Below are 21398 nucleotides of genomic sequence, written 5' to 3' on the forward strand. Positions count from 1 at the left end.
GGTTACCAAAGCAGCTGCAGAGGCAATTCTCCACGGGGAGGAGAAGGGTTCAGAAATTGTTCTCAGCCAGTTTGGTCCACACTGTGAAACCCTTTTGAAAAGGAAATGGTCTTCCTACATGTCAGTTTTGACATTGCCATCCTGTTTCTTTCTGCATTTCAGCATGCTAATTGCTTGGAAAGGTGGGGGGTAAAAGATCTTATACTTAGATCTTTGTGTAGGTGCTGTTGCTAAGATGCATGATGGAAAAAAAATTTCCTTTTTTTCTTTCTATTTTATTCCCATCCTGGCCATACTCTGCAGAGGAGCAGGGAGGAGGGGTACCATTCCCTTGCACACCAGCCCAAGGTCTGGCAGGAGGGAAGGGTGCTGTAGCAGGGGCAGACACCCTGTGAGAGGTGGGGAGAAGCTTCCTGGGGCTCTTCCTCACACCACAGTGATGGCAAAGCTGAGATGCTGTGTCCTGGGCAAGGCCCACGGCTGCTCACCAAGCCAGTCCTCACTTGGCTGCTCCATCCTCACCATCCACCCTGAGCAGTATCATCTCTCTGCCCATCTCTAGGACTGTGAAGTCAAATTGAGATAAAATATACTTTCCCCTCTCCCACAAGTTTTTTCACAGTTTTTTTTTCAGCACTCTGTGCAGAGAGCATGAAGTAGGGCATGCCAATGTATCTTCTACAGTAGCTGCTTTGTCACTCAGTGTAGATCACTACTTCATTATCACCAATTTGCTGTCTGTTCTGCAGTTTTGAAACCTGTGTCAAGGCTATTAGATCACACTGCCCTGTCCTAGGAGAAAGACCCTCCCCATAGGGATATGCTGTTTGTTTCTGGTTTTCCGTCTTTTTGGCCAGCTTGTTACTTTCTATCAGCCATGAATATTATTTCTGAATTGCCTGTTGTATAAAATACTAGAACTCATTAACATCAGACTGAGCCATTTTTTGTTTACTGTGAGAAACTAACTCCACGGTACACTGCTGTTTAGAAGAACCTCATACTAACTTCAATATGTATGTGTGTGGTCTCTAAACAAGGGTTAAACTTGCCAGAAAAAGGAAATTCAGAAGATGCAAACAGGAAGAAAAGTAATTGCATGAAATGCCACATTTTGCAGAAACTCTTGTCGCTATTTTTACTTTTCTGTGTTGTACCGCTCTCTCTGAAGTTGCTCTCTCAGCAAACAAGGCCAGGATGAAAGACAGGCTGATTAGCAAAATCAAGGCTGCTGAAGAACCACTGATGCAGTGGGGGGTGATCTTTCCCTGAGCCAGCTAAGCATAAGTGCAGCAATGCAGCAGGAGGGACAATGGAAGGTTTTAGGCACCTTCTGTGAGTGAATTCTTCACTCATAGAAGTGAACACTCATGTTTGGGATACCACGGCCAGCAGCTGCCATGATTTTAAGGTGGAAAATCTGCTCTTTGCTTCCTGTCTATAACTACTTTATATTTTTGGGGCAGAGAACTGCATGCAAATGTTTGCAGAGATCTGCTCATTCTAAGATACTCTACAAATGCTATCATTGTTTGTCCTCTCAGCTGCCAGAATTTCTTCCTGAAAGATGTGGATGTGGCTCTTTCGCTACTTTCTCTTGAAGGACCTCAAGTCCACATTCCTTCAATTGACTCCACTGTGCTTTGCAGGGAAGGGAGAACTATTACTCTTCAGTTAAAAGCAACCAAACCCACAAATGCCAAATAAGTCTGCTCTGGCCATTACGCTGTTTCTGAGCTGTTAATCACTTCAACAAGTTGCAAAAAGGGAGACACTGTGCTAAAAATATTTTTTTTCAAAAAAGTCCTCTTTTCTGCCCTACTTTGTAGGAACAAAAATGAAGCAATCCCTCCAGGAGAGCTATTACCAGCCCCTGCACATGCCCTGCACCACTTGCTCAAGGAGGAAGGCAAACAGGGTGGGGATGCCTTGCAGTGCAATTTCCTTTACCACAGGTTCCGTTCTCAGCTATGCTTTTTTCCTAGGGCTTCAGATAAAGGAGAAGTAAATCCTGCTGTTGCAATTATTCGGAGAACTCAATCCCAGAGTGTTACCAGTGTACCTGGAGGCTGCAAACACAAAACAGGGATATTTTTCAGAACAATTTCTCAAAAAGCTACCTGAAATACAGAACAGAATAAGCCCATCTCAATTTAACCATTTTTATCCTTAGCAAAAGTGTTCTCCTCTGATGACACGTGCACAATAGGCAATATGAAGGCTTATCCATCCTTTGGAAACAACTCTTTGTTTTTCTAAAGCCAAGGCGCTCCAGTTTTAATACAACCCCACTGCTGACTGTGCCATGGCCACATGCAGTGTATGGGTTGGAACTGGGGAAGGATCAAAAGCTTGAGTGCTCAGATTGGCACAATTTAGGATTAAATGCTCAGATTCCCTGGGACCTTGGCACTAGGTGTCAGGGACACATGGCCTGGGAGGCAGCACCTAAGTCAGGGCCAGTATCAGCAAAAGTTTCACAGAAAATGAACTGGGCTTGAAACCAGATGACCCCACTGGTGAAACTAATGTTATACCATCTTTGTCATTCCCTGTGTGAGCTACAATGAAGTGATGCCTTCCTACAAAACAGAGGAAGTTCAAGCTTTAGGGCTGTTTCAGCTCTTGGAGATACAGCATCTGTTTCAATGAAACTTTCCCACCTGACCATTCAGATGCCATTCTGACAGTCACACTCCCACCGCCTGAGATTTTAACAGCTGAGACCGAAGCCCCTTCACAGGTGGAAGTTCCACTGAACCAATGAGTCCTCCATTTGACTCCATCCACACACCATGCTCACAGAGACAAGTTTCCCTTATCCTTTCAATCCTAAGTATCCCATAGCAAAGTCCCAGACATCTGGCTTCTTCAAGTAATTTAATTGTGGTGCTATGGCATAATAATCCAATAGCTCAAGCTGGGGGGGCAAGGGGATCCCAAACAAAGGAATTCCTTGGCTTTTATACCCTTAAAGTCTATGCACTCACTCTTCACACTGCCTGAATTCCATATTCCTGTGTGCAGCTTTATTTGCAGCAGCAATTCCTTATGTCCACTAGTCCCTCCTAAGTGCTCTGCAAGAGAGATGTTAAACAGTAATTTATAGCATTTTAGTGATTGATGAGAAGAATGCATTGTAGGCAAGGGGGAGACTTGGCAGTGTCCTGGAGATGGAAGCGGCTAAGTCAGACTGCCTGAGAGAAATGCATGCTTGCTCCTTTGGGACCAGCCCCAGGCAGGGTCTGAGCCATTTCACAATAAGCTGCCCATCTCACCCACAGTTTGCCAGAATATCGGAGAATGTCTTTAAAAAAAAAACTTTGGCAAAGGAAAAAAACCGCACACTGTCTTGCAAAATACCCAAGATCAGTTCTGTCAAGAACCGTCTCCCAGCAGCAGAAAAAACACTGCTGGCTGGAGCTGGAAGAAGCAAAAACTAGGGGAGAAGGCCAGCTCCTGAACGCCTTCCAGCAGCTGGAGAAACACAATGTACACAAAAAAGTAAAGGCCCCCAAACTGAATAGTCCACAGGCAGAATTATTAATTTGAAGGAAAGGCATTCATCCACAGACATCATTTGTTTGACAGTGTGACCTGGGAGTTTAAAATAAATGAGCTAGGGCTTTCACTCAATTTCCAATAGTCTACCTAAAGGGAAAAAAGGGGAACTCATATATTTTTTGGAAATATTACTAAAATAATGTTGTGAATCACTTTGCAATATCCTTTGCCTGGGATGGAAGGCATACAGCTGAACAATGAGATGACTCTCTTTTCTGTATTTCCTCCAACAGCCGAGATAGTTAGTATTGGAGAAAAAAAGCATTATTAACAAGAATTATGGTGGAGAAAATTGGGATAGTCTTGTGCATAGGCATTAGAATATTGTCTGGAACTCTTGGGTCAATTTTAAAATTTGTTCACATTGATAGAAGTATTATATTGTTGGTATCTGACTCTTAGTAAGACATAGTGCTTTGATGCTTAGCAGGATAGAGCATAGTTGTTGGTTATACTAGGGACAGCAAGCTCCCATATTATTATGGTATGCAGATTGCTTCTCTTTAACAATTCATAGAAACAATCTGAGGCACTTCTAAGAGAAACCCATGGGATTCAATCATCAAAGGATGAAAAATCCTTCCTCCATTCTTTGCTGATGACAGTGACCTCACTGGTTTACAGAGGAATAGGTGACAAAAAGAATTAGGAAGACAGAATGAAGGTGAAAACAACCATGAAGATTTCTCACAGGAGAAAGATAGTAGGGATACTTAAATTGCTTGAGATAGCAAAAATATTCCCATCCCAGTCAAGAGCCACTGGAATGTGCTGGACCCCTCAAGCAGTGGGAAAATTTAGCACTTGGCTAGGTGTCACTGAGAAATAAATTTAACAAGTAGAAATCCAGTATTACTCAATAGCTTCTCTAGTCTCACTGAGTCTAACCTCAAGAGATCCCCTATTCCCACTGCCTTCCCCTAAGACAGAATCAACCATTCTTATATTGTTCCCAAAGGCTCTTTTCTGCTCTGTTCTTCAAAAGCCTTGTATATGCTTTGTAGGTTAAAGCAGCACTTTGATTCACTCAGCACTGACTCACCCAAGCACTGTCTTCTGCTGCTTCACTGTCTTGGCTGTTGGAAAGTGGTTTATCCTAACTTGTTCCTATTTTTCTGCCTGTTTTCTAATCTGCCTCCTCATTTGCTTCCTCCATTCTGCGGTCTCACTTCATGACACTTTGTTCACAACAAAGATGAAGAAGAGGGCTTGAGTACTGCTCTTATTTTCTTTATTTGTTCTCTCTCCCTGAAATGAAGTAGCTACAGTTTCTCCAATCTTTTCCTTAATCTCCCATTTCCTAGCCCTCAGAACAGTCTGGTCGTTCCCCTCAGGAACATCATCCAACAGTGTCTATCTTAATTGAGCTGAGATGACCGAAAGCAGTGTCCTGCCTTGGCAGAGGTGTTATTAACCTCAAACACTGCCTGAATTACTTTGTGTCTCTGCCTTCAATCACACCTAATGGCAAGCTGTCTTCAAAAGTAGGTTTTGGGTGCTGTTGCTGAATCCCATTTTGCTGCCTCCTGCTTTCTTTCTGAAAACCTGCTATTAAAGTAGCCATCCCTCAGCCTGCATTTATAAGGATTATTTCTGCTGGAGAATAGTACTTCACAGATCATTCTCTTGCATTTAATTGTTTCCAGACTGCTTCTCCAGTTTGTCACTATAAGCTTGAATTTCAATTCTCCAGTGTACATATGCTGGGAGGCCTGGCATCTGCAATTGTAATGAGTATGATCATATCTATTCTGGATATTAAATATCATCTAGGATATTAAAGTATATATTGAATAATACCAGATCCAAGGCTGAGCCCCGCAAAATCATGCTTGACCATTTTGTTATCTTTTGATAATGAGCCACATGGGAACTACTTAACTGAGTACAATTTTCAAGATTATACTCATTCTGTAGGGGTTTCATGCAGCATGGTTTGCTTCCTCCCTTTGAACTGAAATAATATTTTGCTGTGAGAAGATAATAGGCCAAGTGATTCTGGAATGAAAAAGTGCTGTCTTGGAAGAAGCCAAAGTCACCTTTGATGTGCTGGTGGGATGTGCTAGGTGTTGTAGTTTGCAGTGTCACATCGGAGTACACACAAATGCCACTCACCCCTGGGGCATGCGATGGGTTCTCTGCTCACAGCGAGGTGGGGAACATGAATGGACACCAGCAGGGCACCAATAACACGTGTGCCATGGTTCCTGCTCACTGCACTGTGTGTCTGCTGGGGAATGGAGCAAAAAGGTAATGCACTACAGGGGTCCTAAGGAACTACTGTCCTGTCTGCTGTGGGAATAGTTCCTGGAGCCAGCCCTTTTTTCAGCTCTCCAAAATGCATGGTGTATATTTCACAGCTTTGTGAAGATTTGTGCACAGGGCTCTTAATGTCTGTGAAGTTGTGTGCAGTGAGTCATGTCTTCTACTGGCCTGGCCTGCTGACCCTCCTTCTGGACAGTAAAAGGGAGAAATCCTCCCAGGTTTTCTCTGGAATGGAATATCCCTACTTAAAAATCTAAGAAGCAAAAAAAAAGTGCTTAGATTTTTGGCAAAAAAAGTGCAAAAAGTTTCAAGAGTTGGAAAGAAAAAATTGTACTAAGCTCACTCAGACACTGACACAGACTGTCTAAACATAATCTAAGTCCCTGGAGTTCCTGTAACTTGCAAATGAGGTAACAACTAGACAAGTTATTGTAACTCTATTTATCAGATTTCTGAGGAGCATGTTTTGCTGGAGGACTGACACTGCAGCAATATCCAGAGTGAAAGTTTTACTCCAAATGCATGTGAACACTCACTTTCCCAAACTGACCAGTGTCAGCCACCTTGTTCTACATTCTCTTTCATACTGTCTTCACCTCAGAGTCATCTGCCCTTCCTTTATCATTTTTCCCCCCTCCTTGTTTTCCATGTAGATTATCATACCAAATGTAATTTTCACTCCAAATCAGAACAAACCAGGGCACTAGCTACCCCTGTGACCTGCAACTTTCTGTATCCTGAGAATCCTTCTAGTGCTGGAACAGGAGGAGATATGAATAGGGCAGAGTTGTTGCAACCACAGAAAATGGCCAACTCATCTCTCCTGCTGCTTGTGGCAGTATTGGTAATTTAAGGTAGGGTTGAATTAAAACAACCCCAAAACTTCTAAATGGCACAAATTTTTATACTTCTTTTTTCATTAGGAATGGCTTTTAGTCCTGTATCTGAAGATAAAACATCAGAACACCTGACTTTCTCCTGGATCAGAAATTCTAAAGGGGAGAAGAGTAAGGCTGGAGTAATGTAAAGAAGCTGCTGTAGAAGTTGTCTCCTTTTGCTTGTTCCACCCTTGTTTTTGACATTTCCCCAGGCTCCCCTGCTTTTTGTTGACAGGTTCTTAGAAAATGGGTGGTGGCTTTTTCTGAGTGCAGCACCAGATGTGGTTACATGAGAAATATGCACGTGAGAATTTTGCAGTGGATGCAGAATTGATTGGAGGGCTTTTATTTTTGATGTGGAGTGTGTAAAGCCAACAGGTGAAAAGAACATACTGTGTTTCAAAACAGCTCAACAAAAATGATAAAAAAATATTTCTTGTGGGTACAGAGGGGAAAATCCCCAGATGTGCTACAAAATAAAGCTTTGTTCAGCTGCTGGTTGAAATCAGTAAGCAGCAAAGACAAACTTCCAGGGCAAAATCCTGCTGCTCCAAAGGCAAAGATGGAGCAGAGAGAAGGGGAACCTGGGCATCCATGTGATGTGGACTGTTTTTGTGTTAATTTATCCTGTCTCCAGGGAAAGAGCACCGTGCTCCTCTGGGAGACAGGTCTCTGGAGGAACATCACATGCTGCGAGCAATGTAGGTGAGGCTGCTGCCAAGGGACGATGTGGCAAACGGGAACGAATCAAAGCAACTCTTCTTTGTGCATCTGCAATGGAGGCTGAGTCATTACCATTCATCACTAGCCCGACTGGTGTGTTAATTCTGGTGACAGTTGTTTTCGCGAGAGAGGACAGCTTTTGATGCCTTTTAATTCCTGAAAATAAAAGAAAAAAGGGCTGTCAAGGTAACAGGCATCCGGAGAGGCTGACTGAAAACAGTGGGTAAGGAAATAGCTTTAAGTCCCAGGGAAATGCAGCATAAAAGGGAGCTGCCACAATAACCAGGACAGTGTGGTGTGCTCCTTCACGTTTCTGAAGGAAGCAGTAAATGGCTAAAACTTCCCATGCCCAAGTTACAAATGAGCTCCAATCGCAGGACAATGCAGGAAAGTTAGCACTGCTGTATTTTCCCTGATTCTTCCTGCTGGGCTGTCTGTCTGGTTTGAGTATTCACATCTGTATTTGTAGCATCACTCATCTTGAAACTTATTCTAATCAAGCCCAAAAACCTGCCTGAACAGAGCAGAAGCCTCTTCTAGCCCATCGCAGTCCTCAGAAACGACAGGCTCCACAACACCCTGGGGCAGTTTAGCCATTGACTTTACAAGGGCTCAAGATTTCTGACAATCACTTCCTGCTGTTTCAAGGAAACCATGGGCAGCGGCTGTCCATTGTCAGGGGTAGGTCTTGCTGGGAAGCTTTAAGACAAGATACACCCTGTGGCTGTCCTTCCTTCAGCACTTCTTTCCCCCAGCCCCAGAAATCATTTCACATGCTGGCCCCGCCAGCCTCTGCAAGCACAGGGGTTCCCAGCCCTGACCGTGGGAGGCAGGGCCTGGAGAGGTCCCAGCCTCCTGTGCCAGCATTCCTTCCCTCCAGACTGATGCTTCTCCTCTGCAACTTTCATTTCTCTTACTATTCCTCTTTTCATACCTCTCTCTCTTGCTGATGCCCTCCTCTTCTCTGCTTCCCCTCATCACCCAGTGATGGTGTTTCTCTCTTATGACTTTCTCTGTCTACTCAGCACCATGGCAGGAGGACCATACTGAGGCAGAGGGATGCTTTCGTTAAGTACCATCTAATCAGAGATCGTCCTTGCCTGAAAAAATATCTTCAAATAAGCAGAGCAAGAAAAAGGATGAGGGAGGATGTCTAAAAAAGGAGTGACTTCCCTTAGGCTGTCCAGCGGTGCCACAAAAAAGTCCTCTTCTCTTTCCTGTTGGACCAAGCTGTCATGTCCATGGGGATTTGAACAAGTGTAATTTTAAAGCAAAGCCAAGTATGAGTAGGGCCTGTTTGGAACAGAGTTCCTTAAGGAATTTCGCTGCCCTGGCAGAGGAACAACCCAGCAGGCAAACCACAATACCCCACTAAAAAACAATCCTGGGATGCTCTTGGTTTCAACCACATCCACCCAGGAAAACACAGCTTCCCTGTGTCCCCCAGACAACCTGGCAAGGCAGCAACTCATAGGTTGTGCAGCCAAGAACGCCTGATATGATAGTGAGGGGGAGGCATGAGCAGGTGGGAGCAGCACCACTTTCCAGGGATCCTGCACCCAAAGGAATGCTGTGCCTGAACTGGGAAGGGTTTTTTCACCTTCCTATGATGAGCAAAGTGCTGCCATAGGATTTACTAATGAACATGGCCTGGGTTGGGGTGAGATCAGGTGCTTCAAATGGACTTGTCCCATCTTTAGTTCAAGTTGTGCAGTGCCTTGCGGACACCCACTGGGAGAGCTTTAAAAAATCCCAACCAAATAACTAGAGAAGAGCTCATTATGTCTGTGACTCATCTGCCGGAAGCTGCAGAGAACACGGCTGCTGTGCTGGGAGTCTCGCTTCCAAGGGTGTGGTGACACATGCAATTACCAGACTGAGTAATCACTGCTTAGTTCAGGTTACTGACATTACATTCTAACTTCTGATAGCAGAGCTGTGGGGAGCTACCTGTGCTAAGCCCCACAGTGGACAGACAGATACATGAAATACCCCTGAGCAGACCGAGGAAGACAGGAGGGCTGTGCAAGGGTCAGACACTACCTAATGGCCAAACATATTTTTGTACAAGTTTAGAGTAAGTTAGTTTGTACGTAAGGTCCTCTCATAAACTGAGGGACCTGACACAACAGAGTCAACTTGCTTTATAAAGTTCAAGAAACACAGTGACAGGACAGACCAGAGTGATGCCGAATTAGTAGTGACAGAGATACTCAAATAATGTGCCTGTTGTTGGCAGACAGCAAGTTTTACTTTGGTGCTGTTCTGTTGTACACCTGATCACGATGGTCCTTAGGCTTGGTAGTGCACCACAGACTGTGACTCAGATGAGTGTAACTGTGAGAATGATGGCAAGGCATCTGCCCATGGGACAACTGCCATCACCTACAGTTTTCCAGCTTGTCCACATGTCCATTCTATGGGCGACCCCAGTGTGGGTGAGAAAGTGATGTCACTGCTATCATGCTAAAAGAAAAATTAGTTCCATCAACACTTGACAGTGAGAGAGCCTGGGGGTTTCCTCATGTCACACTGTCCCTGGGGTGAAAGGGAGGAGTTGCTGTGCAGTCTGGGCAGGGTGAGTTGCTCCCCAGCTCTACCTCTGCCACCAGAAAACATTCCCATTCATATGCAAAACTTTTAACACCCCGGGCTGAAAGGGCTGGCGCTGCGCAGTTATGGCACTCAGCAACAGGGCAGGATGCATTTCGAGCCTGTCCTGCCTCCTCTGCTCTCAAAATCAACTTACCTCTCAGCAGTAAGGACACCTCACCTCAAAGCTCATCTCAAATACTGACTGTAAAAACAAGAGGCATCATTTCTGTGAATGAGATTGTTTTCGTAAGTGCAGATGCGGAAGCTGTTACCACCAAAATATTAAGGAAACTGGTGAAAGGAAGCAGTCGAGCTGTAGCGTAGGAACAAGTTCAAGCACTCGGCTCTGGCTGCGCCCTGAGCTGCGTACTTGCCACGATGCAGCACTCCCAAGAAGATTCGACTGCACCCGGAGAGGAAGATGGTTCCTTTGGGGAAGGTAAAAATCTTTTATTAAACTAATCCTTCTCCTACTCAGATTAGAGACCGGTTACCAGCCTGGGTGGTATTTCTTGTGTAAATCTGAAGTTGTCTGTGGGCTTCAAGGTCATAGGGTGACCAGACTCTTTTTCTCCTTAGAGAATGGAGAACAAAGGGACCACAGATACAATAAAAATACTTTCACAATCGTTCAGCAGCTTCAAGGAAGTTACTGCAGAAGAAAGCTGGGGGGACACCCAGTGTATTTTCTACAGTGGCTGCACTGTGCAAAGTAGCACATTGGACATTCAACACCACAGGTGCAGCTGTTGTTAAAGTAGTAGGGGCTCTTTACAGGGGCTAAAGGTGACTTGCTATTTAGATTATCTGAGCAGAATTAGCGTCCTCCTCTCCTACTGCCACAACCTGGGATACAAAGTGTCCCAGCGTCATAATTTCTTATCCCTTAAGCTGCTTCTGCTGGTGCTTCATTCCTCGTTGCTTGTGTCCTCTACCATCATTCACATGTGTACTGAGTGCTATCAAGTCAAAATAGCAGAAATGCAGATAAGAGGGCCCAGAGGAGGAAGAACCTGGCCCATGGTGCTCAATTTCTGCTGCTGCTCACTGCTCCCCTTTGCACTCGAGCCAGGGGGAGAACTTGCTCATGCAAATCTTCTCCCGGCCCCGAGCCTTCCACAGTTTCTAAGGGAGTTGAAGGCACAAAGAGCTGCCTGGATCCACTCCAAAGACTGTGAACCTTTAAACTCACTTTCAGCACAGCTTCAGCAAGCCTCATTTAAACAAAGCTCAGCTGCGGTTGGTATGGAAAACTTAGCAGTGAATAGTGCCAAATCAAGTTATCTGAGCCCCAGTGAAAGGCATCAGCTCAGAAAAGAAAGCAGTCTCAATGATGTTCTCTCTGTATTCAAATATATTTCTCACGTCTCTATGCCCCCACTTCTCACCCTGTATCCCAGTCTGGGCTTAGAAGGGCAATGCATTTGCAGAAAGGAGAGGTCAGTGCATTTGCATTGTGGAAGGACTCTGGATAGTCCAGGAAACACCTCATGCCAGTGGGCAAATCAGCTGGCATTGAAAGTACCCCACTGCATTTGTTGCATCCTGCATTCAGCACAGGTGGATGCTGCTTCCCAGGATAATCATCGTGCTCTGACTTGATACAGACATTTGCAAGTGCTCTGAAGAGCCGGTGGATTTTTAAGCTTTGCTGTTTCTGGAACCTTTAGCCCATGTTCTTAATCAGAAATGTAGAAGGGAAGGAGAGAAATGTGGGCATGTTAGTTGATACATATATTGCGTTATCTGAAGGGAATGATACACCACTTCAAAAATCTGTTCCAGCCTCTCAGCTAAGTTGTTTCTGGCAGGGCTGATGCAGAAACAGCTAGAGGAGGCTCTGCTTTTCAAAGGCAGGAACATTTTAAAAACCTCTCCATGACCCTTCTTGGAGCAGGAGGTTGGAATAGATGATCTTCTGAGGTCCCACCCTACCTGAGGTATCCTACAAGTCTATGAGTTAGTGACATCCTCTTCAACTCACCTACATGTAACTGGGAACACTTCTGTCCCAGCTGCTCTCTCAGACAGAGGAATTGTTGGCTCCCAAACCTGCCAGCTGGAAAGCCCAAACAACACAGGCACAGTGCTAGACTTCCCCTTCAGCCCCCTCTCCTCTCTCTTGAACGGGTTAGCAAGGAAACATTAACTTTATGGCTGCTATTTCTGGAGCGCTGTTGACCCTGGACAACCCAGTGCACTCCCTGGGGCTGGGTGGGATCTGAGCAGGGAGGAGCAGGGCCCGTTTCGGTCACAGGGCAGCCCCCGCCCCGCTCATGCTGCAGCCTTAGGAGCCAGCCCAAATTTAGTTGCAGCCAAAACTTAGTTTGCTGATTTCCAGGCCAGATGGAGGCATTTGTCAGGCACTGAACTCCCAGCTCAGTGCAGACCTCAGCTCTTAGGACATGGGCTATTTTTTATTATTTTCCACATCCAGCTTGATTTGAAAAGTGATGATGGCAAACCTCTGTCTACCTTTTTAACTCATCCCAAGGCTTAACTACCATCACCGGTAAAGACTGCTATGTTTTATTTCTTCTACCACTGATCTATCCACTTTCTTTGGAGTTAATTTCCCTTCTGTCCAAGAGAGCTAAGGTCTCACTATTGTTTGTGCATATAAAAATCTCATATAACTATCTACAGGCAATATTCAGACCCTCTTATCCTTTGCCAAGCAGACAACAGTAACAAATGACTGTTTCGTTATAAAGTTTTAATCTGTTAAGCATTTTCATGGTTCTTGAGAGCAGTCCCTTGGAGAAATGTGGACACCAGCACAGAGCCCAGTGCTCCAGAACTATTAGACCGGGGACAAATTCGAAAGTTACATGATCTGTTTACTCATACTTTTTAATTAATATATTATATATATATCAGGATCCGTTCAAGAATCTGCTGAAGTCCTTTCAGGTTGCAGCATCACAAGAGGGTCTGCTTTTCTCAGATTTTTCTCTTTAATCCTCAAGTCTTTCAGAGTCAAATTTCTCAAGACAAAGTCAATGCTGTCCTGTCAGGATGGCTTATCTCCATTGCTCCCAGCTATGCCCATACTAAAGCCAGATGAATAGTCTCACTTCCTCAAGTAGCCTGTTTCCCCCGATTCTCCAGACATGGTGCCATCTGCATACTTAATCACTGTTTAAAGTTCTCCTTCAGGTCACTGGCATAAAAATAGCTCAGTCCCATGGGGAAGAACCAATGTTTGTATGTACTCTCTAGAAACTGGCACCCTTGATGATTTCTCAGCTGGGTTATGTATGTAAAGATCTCATGCCAAGTTTTATTTCTTACCAAAGTCCAAGTACTCTATCAAAACAATTATTTTCCCTAAAATCCTAATGATTGCCACTGATTGAACTCCATCTCCTTAAATTTTGCTTATATGACTTCTACATCAGCTATTCCTTGACGAGGCCAAGACCACTGCCAGGGTATCACATCATTAGTGACACAACATTAACTTACAGCTCTCTGGAGTTCCTCTGGTGTTTCAAGTTTTGTGAAATATCAACAAGGAGTTCCTAGGATAACTCTTCTCAAAATGACAGTTTTAAATTCTCTTCTGGGAAAGATCAAGGGGGAAATATTTTCCCATTGATATAGACTGTCAGATGGCACTAATATTTTTCCACATTCCCAAACCAAAACATTTGTTGAAAACTTGTGGTTTTTTCAGCATAATTCAAAATTCCACAATTTCTTTTACTAATGCTTCAATAGGCATTGCTTTTCCTTATTATACATTGAAATCACAAGTCACAGAGCTGGGTGTGACAAAATAGGCTAGAATTATCTTCACAAAAATGCAATAGGTATTCAAAGCTTCAAAATGTTCATCCTCAAAGAAACTTTGTTAGCTCTTTCCCTTGTTTTGTAATAACAGTGCCTTGCGCTTCTGACATGGTGCTCTCTCCTTTAGAGGCTTTGCAGAGATTTTGCAACTGACTGTGCTTAGGTTCAGTGAAGCACAACTCCCTCTCCTTTGCAACATGGCCAGTGTTGAGCAGGGCACAGCTGTAGTGTCCAAAAGTTTCAGGAAGAAATTATTTTAGCCTTTTGAAAGCACAGGGAGTGATAGGTTTAATTTCTTTTCATCCCTACTCACTATGTTAACTCAAAGCAAGTGTCTTCAGTTACTCTTACAATTTTGTTAGGTCAAAACACCCACTTTGGGGAAAATGCTATTTAATTTTTTAGTGACTCTAAGTGCCTGAGATTCTGAAGTTATATTTCATTGAAAAGAAATCCCTTCCACTAGCACTAGGCTTCCCCTCATCACTGCAGCCTGCAGTGATGGTGTGGATTTTCCCTGACTGTCTAAGATGAGGAGCCAAGGCCAGAGAGTGAGGGGGATTTGAGCACAAGTCAGCTCTCTGGGCAGACCCTGGTTTCCCTGGGAGGAGAGCTGAAGGCTTACACAGAGGCGTGATGACACTGCACCAGCACAGCCTCTGACTGTTGACCAGAGGCTCAGCACAGCAGGAGCTCCTAGATCAAGCAGACACATCCATGAGCAGAATTTGCAAGCAGTCAGCAAACATGGCCAGCATATCACATAGGATATGTTGAGTTGGAGGGGATCCATCATGATCATCGAGTTCAACTCCTGGCCCTGTACAGGATTATCAAGAATCATACCTTGTGCCCAAGGGTATTGTTCAAATGCTTCTTGAACTTCGGCAGGCTGGTGCTGTGACCACTTCCCCAGGGAGCTTGCCCCAGTGCCCAACCACCCTCTGGGTGAAAACCTTTTCCTAATATCCAGCCTAAACCTCCCTTGACACAATTTCATGGAGTTTCCTTGGGTCCTGCCACTGGTCACCAGAGAGAAGAGATCAGTGCCTGTCCCTCCTCTTTCCCTCACAAGGAAGTTGTGACTGCAGTGAGATCTCCTCTGAGTCTCCTCCAGGCTGAACAGACCAAGTGAAAACTGCTCCTCACACGGCTTCCCCTCAAGGCCCTTCACCATCTTCATTGCCCTCCTTTGGACACTCTTTAATGGCTTAATGTTGTTTTTATCTTGTTGCATCCCAAACTGACCCCAGCACTGGAGGTGAGGCTGCCCCAGCTCAGATCAGAGCAGGACAATCCCCTCCCTTGCCTGGCTGGCCATGCTGTGCCTGATGCCCCCGGACAGGGTTGGCCCTCCTGGCTGCCAGGGCACTGCTGACTCAAGATTCAACTTGCCATCAGCCAGGTCTCTTTCCACAGCGCTGCTTTTCAGCCTCGCATTCTCTAGTCTATATACACAACCAGGGCTGCCCCATCCAAGGTCCAGAATCCAGCATTTGCCCTTGTTGAACTTCTTACAGTTGGTGACTGTCCAGTCCTCTGATTTATCAGGGTCTCTCTGCAGGCCCTCTCTGCCCTTGAGGGAGTCAACAGCTCTTCCCAATTGAGTGTTGTTGGCAAACTTGCTTGGTATTCCTTCGAGAATTTAGGTGCGAATATTTTGTTAGCACTGACCACCCTATCCAAACTGAGAATGCACGGGAAAAGTAGAAATTAAGCTGTGATTTATTGCAGATCTTTTTATACAACTGCTATACACTGACCTCTGACCTTCATTTCCCTTTATATGTCCTCTGGTTGTACATAGGGTAACCAGAACCTCCCTCTCAGGCCAAATCCAACATGAAATCCCATCAGTATTTCCAAAGAATGGGGGGGGGGCGAAACCAATGCTTTCTTTTTCGTTACATTCATTAGGTGTGTACTCCAGTTCAGTAGACCAGAGCCACATTTTAGATGTTGCACTGCACAGAGTCCCAGGGCCCTTTCCTTGCCCAGGACTGACATGCTGCTTATGGCATACAGATAGATTCCAACACTGCTGCCCATCAAGGCTCCCAGGAGAACAGTAACTGCATCAAATGTTTAAGATGTGCTTCAAAATGCACCGGATGCCTTTACATCCTTGTAAAGCCTGCCTGTCTTTTATAAGAGAAAAGAGAGCTTTAGTTCTGGGGTTTGGGACCAGCTCTGAGGCTTAGCTGAAATGAAAGGTAGCTGCTGTACATGGTTATGTGCACTGCCTGCACATAATGAGGTTAGAGATGTTAGCGAAAACTGAGGATAAAGCTTTGGATGTTAACTTATTGTTGAGACTCTTTATTCAGCAACAATTCAGGTTAAGCAACTTTTCTCCTTCCCTAAAGCAATACTAGACACTGTGCTTCTCTCGGACGTACAACGCAGTGGCTTGTCGAAACGTCACACAGGGACATCCATGTCGCAGCTTTACTGTGACCCATAGGACCAGGTTTCTTTCCATGCTGTATATAGCTCTGCTATGGTGAGACTCCTCAGGTGTGATCCCTCCCCACAGAGTACATCAAAGTGGTGTAACTTTAAGAGAATTATGTCTTCTAAGGATACTCGTGTTTGTATCAGTATGGTGTTCCAGCATGATGCTTCAGTCAGAAATCTACAGATACTGTTTTTCCTATGTTTCTACCTCAAAGAGTTTGGCATGGATACTTTTTATCCAGCATATGAGTTCCCAATATTTCAGGACACTGTTGTAAGGATGAGCAGCCTTGCAATGTATCAAACATGGGAGCTTCTCCTTCCTGACTGCTGGGAGATTGTGGATCCGTGTCCTGAAAATGTTTACAGTTCCCACCAGCCTTACTTGTCCTTTTGGCTATCTCACATTCCTGGAGAAAGTGTGTGCCTACTTCCTGCAGGCCAGAGGATGAGAAGTCCCATCACCAAGGCAACAGTGTCTGCTTCATCCAGATAGATGGACTGTAGTGAGATATTTAGCCTATAAAGATTGAAGCACCTTTCTGAAAGAGCATGATCAGACCTATTTAACATGCAGGACAAGGATGGCAAGGAAAAAAGGGTGCTGTCTTATGGAGCATTTTTGTTATTCCTGTTTACACTAAATGCTCCACTCACCTGCTTCTGGCAGCTGCTTCATTTTGGTTTTGGCCCATGGGTGGACACAGAGTTATGCAGACTGGGGAGAGAGCTTTTTGTGGTCAGAGGACTCAGTGTGAGACGCCCGTCCCCACCCCAGGCGCCCCCACACTGACCCACCCTGGGTGCTCTGGCACTTCCAGCTGTCATGGGCAGCTGGAGGGTTATTTTTAACAGGGCATCACACTCCATATATGAAGCAGAAAAGTACAAGCCCATGAGGCCCAAATGAAAAAAGAAAAAAAAAAAAGATTGAAATGAGAGACACTCTCTGCTTTTTTCTCTCCCTATTTTTTAATTAAAGACCTTTTTGGTGTTTTCTTCTCCATTTCTGGAAGGCAGCTTTTTTTGTTCATATCAGTTGATGATATTTCTAGATCACTAATAATAACAACAGTGAGGGGAAAATCCAGGTCAAATAAACAAGTGGCATTTAACCAGCCCTCAGAGAAAAGAGGAAGGTATGTAAAAGCCAGAGACAAACCACTGCTCAGGTGTGCTTGGGGGACCTTTTAAGCTTGCAAAACAAGTGTCACACCAAAGGCTGAAGCAAAATTGCCTTTCTTTTCCCACATTTTTCTTCTCCTGTTCTTACATAGCATTTTTACAAATGTTTTACAAAAGTTCCAAGAAATACAAGTTTTTTGCCACTCAGTCCCGTCATTAAATTCACAAAATGAATGTATCTTGGCTAACGTGAGTGGGTGGCGTAAACAACTTCACCCCTTTAATAATTCAAGGCACAGCTCAAGCTGCCTGTGAAATGAGCTTCCGCCTGCCTGGATGCTGAACCAAAGCCTTGTGGTTGGTGTACCATGGGTGTGACAGGCACAAAACAACCGGGTCAGGAAGTGCAGAGTTAAAAGGCGAGGAGCGAAAACAGTCTGTGTGTATGGATTGGGGGGGGGGGGAGAGAGGGGGAGAATAGTCAAACACTTGACAACGTCACAGAGACACTAAAAAGCTGAAGGTGGGAAGATTTCCCAATAGTAGGATTTCTTCTATATCTCTGTATTGCTTGTGGGGGTGAGGGATGTTGTCAAGCCACACAAAATTTTAAGCAGTGTGTTGTTGATCTGGCATCCAGGAGCAGGGAAATGGTTTGAAGCAAGGGTTTATGCTGTGAAAGAGTCCCTGATATTCCTGTGTCTTTGGCAATTGGAAAACAAGTGAAGCAAAACTGCCACGGAAATCCTGAGCATAAAAGGTTTCAATCTGCATAATTTATGTGGGCTGGCATTGGCTTACTCTGGTTTAATTGCAGGTAGTCTGGGAATTAGAAAGTTCAGAGATGCAGAGCTTGGAAATGATACCTGGAGTTCTAAGAGTTGATAAAAAGGTTGGAAGACCTTGGAAGAAGTGAAGTAGAAAGACAGGAAGCCACAGAGAGTGAGAAAATAAACTGGTATTTTGAGGAGAAGCCCACTGTGACCTGAACAGATAGCAGTGGACAAAGACATCTGGTTGCACCCAAATGGTTGACCTCCATTCCAGTCTTCTCTGAGATTTAGTGTTCTAGCTTCTCAAACTGGGTACCTTATATTCCTCTCCATCCATAGTGAGTGTGTGTGAGAAGGAGCAAGGGAAACAAGCAGTCCTCCAGGTGCCAGTTCAGGGCATGGAAACAGGAATCCAGGAATTCTTCACGGCTGAAGACCTGGGCTCTTTTGCTGACCATGGCAGTGCCCTGGTGCCAGCCTGGCAGCAGTGGCAACAAATGTGGCTGGTGCCTGTCGAGGTCCACAGCCCAGCATTCCCACCTACAGGGCAACAGGAGGCAGATCCACTGCAGGAGTCAGGAAGACTCATCTCTGTGATAGCAGGTTCATCAAGGAAGCCCTGCAGCAGCCACTTACCATTAAAGTGGTATTTACTTGAGCTTTGCCTCTAACCAGGATCCAATAGCTAGGGTAATGTCCATATGGGCCTAGGTTAGGTTCCCTCAGTGCACAGTGATGCTTTTAGTTATGCCCCACTGGGAAAACTGCCTGCACTTGGTGCTGCTCTGTTGCATCATAGCACCCAGGCTGCTCCTGTAGCATCACTAATCAGAGCCCTGCCATGGATTTACTGCCCATGTTGTGGCATTGCATGAGCCTGCCTACAATTAATCACAACCCATTCCACAGAGAAGAAAAGACACTCAAAATAGTCCAGTGAAATAAATGCTCAAGCCCAAGCCCCAGGTGAAATGACCACCCTGGGAAGCAAACCCTAAAACTACCCGAAAAACTCCGAGAGAGCTGAGCTGCCTTACAGCAGTGCACACAAGGGCTTGCAAAAGCTCCCCTTTCATCACACGAGGCTGCTCTCCAGGTCAGCCCTGTCTTCCTGCCCTCCCTGCCCAGCCCTAGGGGAAGTGACTTGCAATGATGAGCTTTTGTGCAAGTGATCCTCTCTTCTGTGTAACACCAGAGCGAAAAGCCCCCAGCCCTCCTCACTCCCTGAGGAGTGCACCTATGGTTCAGGTATGGCAGCTGCGGAGCCCTATCCAGGAGGTTCCCTGGAGGGGTGTCACAGCCACCTGTGGCAGAAGAGAGAGGAGCAGCCTCTCTGAGGGGCTTGGCAGGACAGCTAAAAGCTCTGTGAATATACTCAATATATGTCATCAACATAGTTATTAAATTTTCAAGGACTCCTGCAGGACCTCAGGGAGATGAGCTTATAAAATCTCACACACGAGCCCCATGGCTTTCTCAAATTTGTAATTAATATTCCAGCGGCTAAGACTGGCCAGCATTCAGGCTCCATGGCATAACTGGAGCTTTGTTCACATCCTTCTCACTTCATGGTAGCTCAAAGCAGTGGAAGATCTCTGTTGTGAACATGGATATTGTCTACAAGGCACCATGCTCTTTTTAGCTGTTGGTTGTGACTGTGTAGAAGTGCAGTTTGCCAACTGATAGCTCCTGTAAGTTTTAGAGTCCTGCTCAGTGCCTTCAAACCGAAATAACAGATTTCCTTTACTTGAGGGTCTTGGAGAAGAGAGATGCTTTATAGATGTAGATAGATTTGAAACCAGATAGCATCTCTGAGATCCTCCTATAAACACATGCAAGGAGTGCCGCACTAGCAATCCCAGCACACACTTAACAAGGGAGGCTCTTTTTTTTTATTGAGAGGGGTGGGAATGTTGGAAAGAATCCATACAAAAATATTCTCAAAGAAAAAGCTGCAGGAGGAGCAGAGCAGTCCAGCACTGCTGAGTTCAGCTCTGGAGTTGCTTGTTGGTAGTTTTTTTTTTAATAATTTCCCCATCAAAATGCAGGCAGCTCAGGAGGTCCTGATGTGCTCTGCCTCTTCTGTCACTCTGGGAAGCTTCCTGCCCACTCTATTCCTGATGCCTGTTGTGAGCCAAGGAAGAGTTAGCTTAATCAGCAACACCAGCCTCTGAGTAGTGCCAAGTTGTTGTCATTAATCACTTCAAAAATCACTGCACTGAAAATAGTACACAGGGTCAGATGTTCAAAAACTGGCATGGTTTCACTGGTGTCATTTAACCTCAGCCACAAAGCCAGAACACACCCCTAAAGAAACACTTCTTATTTGTTTTATGTATTACTTGTAAATTTTAAATCCACTCACACAAAGCTGCTCTTCAGCTGTCCTAGAGGAAATAACTGCTATGAGTGGTCAATCACCTCCAGGTGAAGGCAGGCTGGACCAACAAGGAACCCCCAATTGTGTCCCCCCAAGAGATGCCTCGGGGTACTGGTCTAAGGGTTTGGTCTGAGCTTCTCTGTGCTTCAGACCACCCCCTCTCCCTTGGAATCTCAGTCCAAATATTTGGCAGATGCACTTGGGGCTCATTACGTTACAGAGGCAGCATGTTCATTGCGCTCCCCCGAATGGCATTTTGTGTGTGCTGCACTTGTTTTGTATTTGCTATATTTAAGCCACAGAAATATGCACTGGTGAGGAAAAGAGGGAAGTGGTGGTATCTTGGAGGCAGGGAGGGAATGAAAATCATTTCTCAAAGCTGCAGTCCTCTGTGCAGAATTTTGGCTGACAAGAAGGAGAGGAGCACAGTCTGCACCAAGGACCTTGATGGGTCACCTATACTGCAGTTTATCTGGGAATGGTTACAAGGCAACTGGTGTTACACTAACGTAACTAAGGATTGAAATTGCTTGGGGTCTTTGCACCTGAGGACTCCTGGATTTCTATTATGAAACTACCCTGTTAGGGACATGCATGAAGACAGGTGTGCAGCACTGAAGGATTCATACATGGAATCAGATTTCCAAACATGTCTGGCATTATTTGCTCCTTCTCTTCTGCTTCCGCCCCAGTCTTTGCAGCCTTCTTCTACATGACCATCATTTTCCTCAGACCATGCTCATCACCCCTGCAGCTCCTCCCTCACAGAGCAGCAGGAAAGCAGGGCCTGCCTCTATGCTGCTGCTGGGGGTCGCAGCAAGGCAGGCCAAAGTCCTACTTTGG

At 45.2% G+C, this 21398-nt stretch overlaps 1 protein-coding gene across 1 annotated transcript in view; it reads left to right on the forward strand.

The window, feature by feature from the left end:
- The first annotated feature begins 10325 nt into the window (after positions 1–10325).
- The window catches only part of RIPOR2 (RHO family interacting cell polarization regulator 2), a 67309-nt gene continuing 56236 nt past the window's right edge, over positions 10326–21398 (forward strand). Inside the window, exon 1 of the mRNA XM_058831837.1 lies at positions 10326–10464. Within this exon, the coding sequence (XP_058687820.1) occupies positions 10404–10464 (61 nt within the window). The 5' untranslated portion in view covers positions 10326–10403. The remainder of the gene's footprint in view (positions 10465–21398) is intronic.

The sequence above is a fragment of the Poecile atricapillus genome, chromosome 2 (assembly GCF_030490865.1).
Source record: "Poecile atricapillus isolate bPoeAtr1 chromosome 2, bPoeAtr1.hap1, whole genome shotgun sequence".
Taxonomy (NCBI): domain Eukaryota; kingdom Metazoa; phylum Chordata; class Aves; order Passeriformes; family Paridae; genus Poecile; species Poecile atricapillus.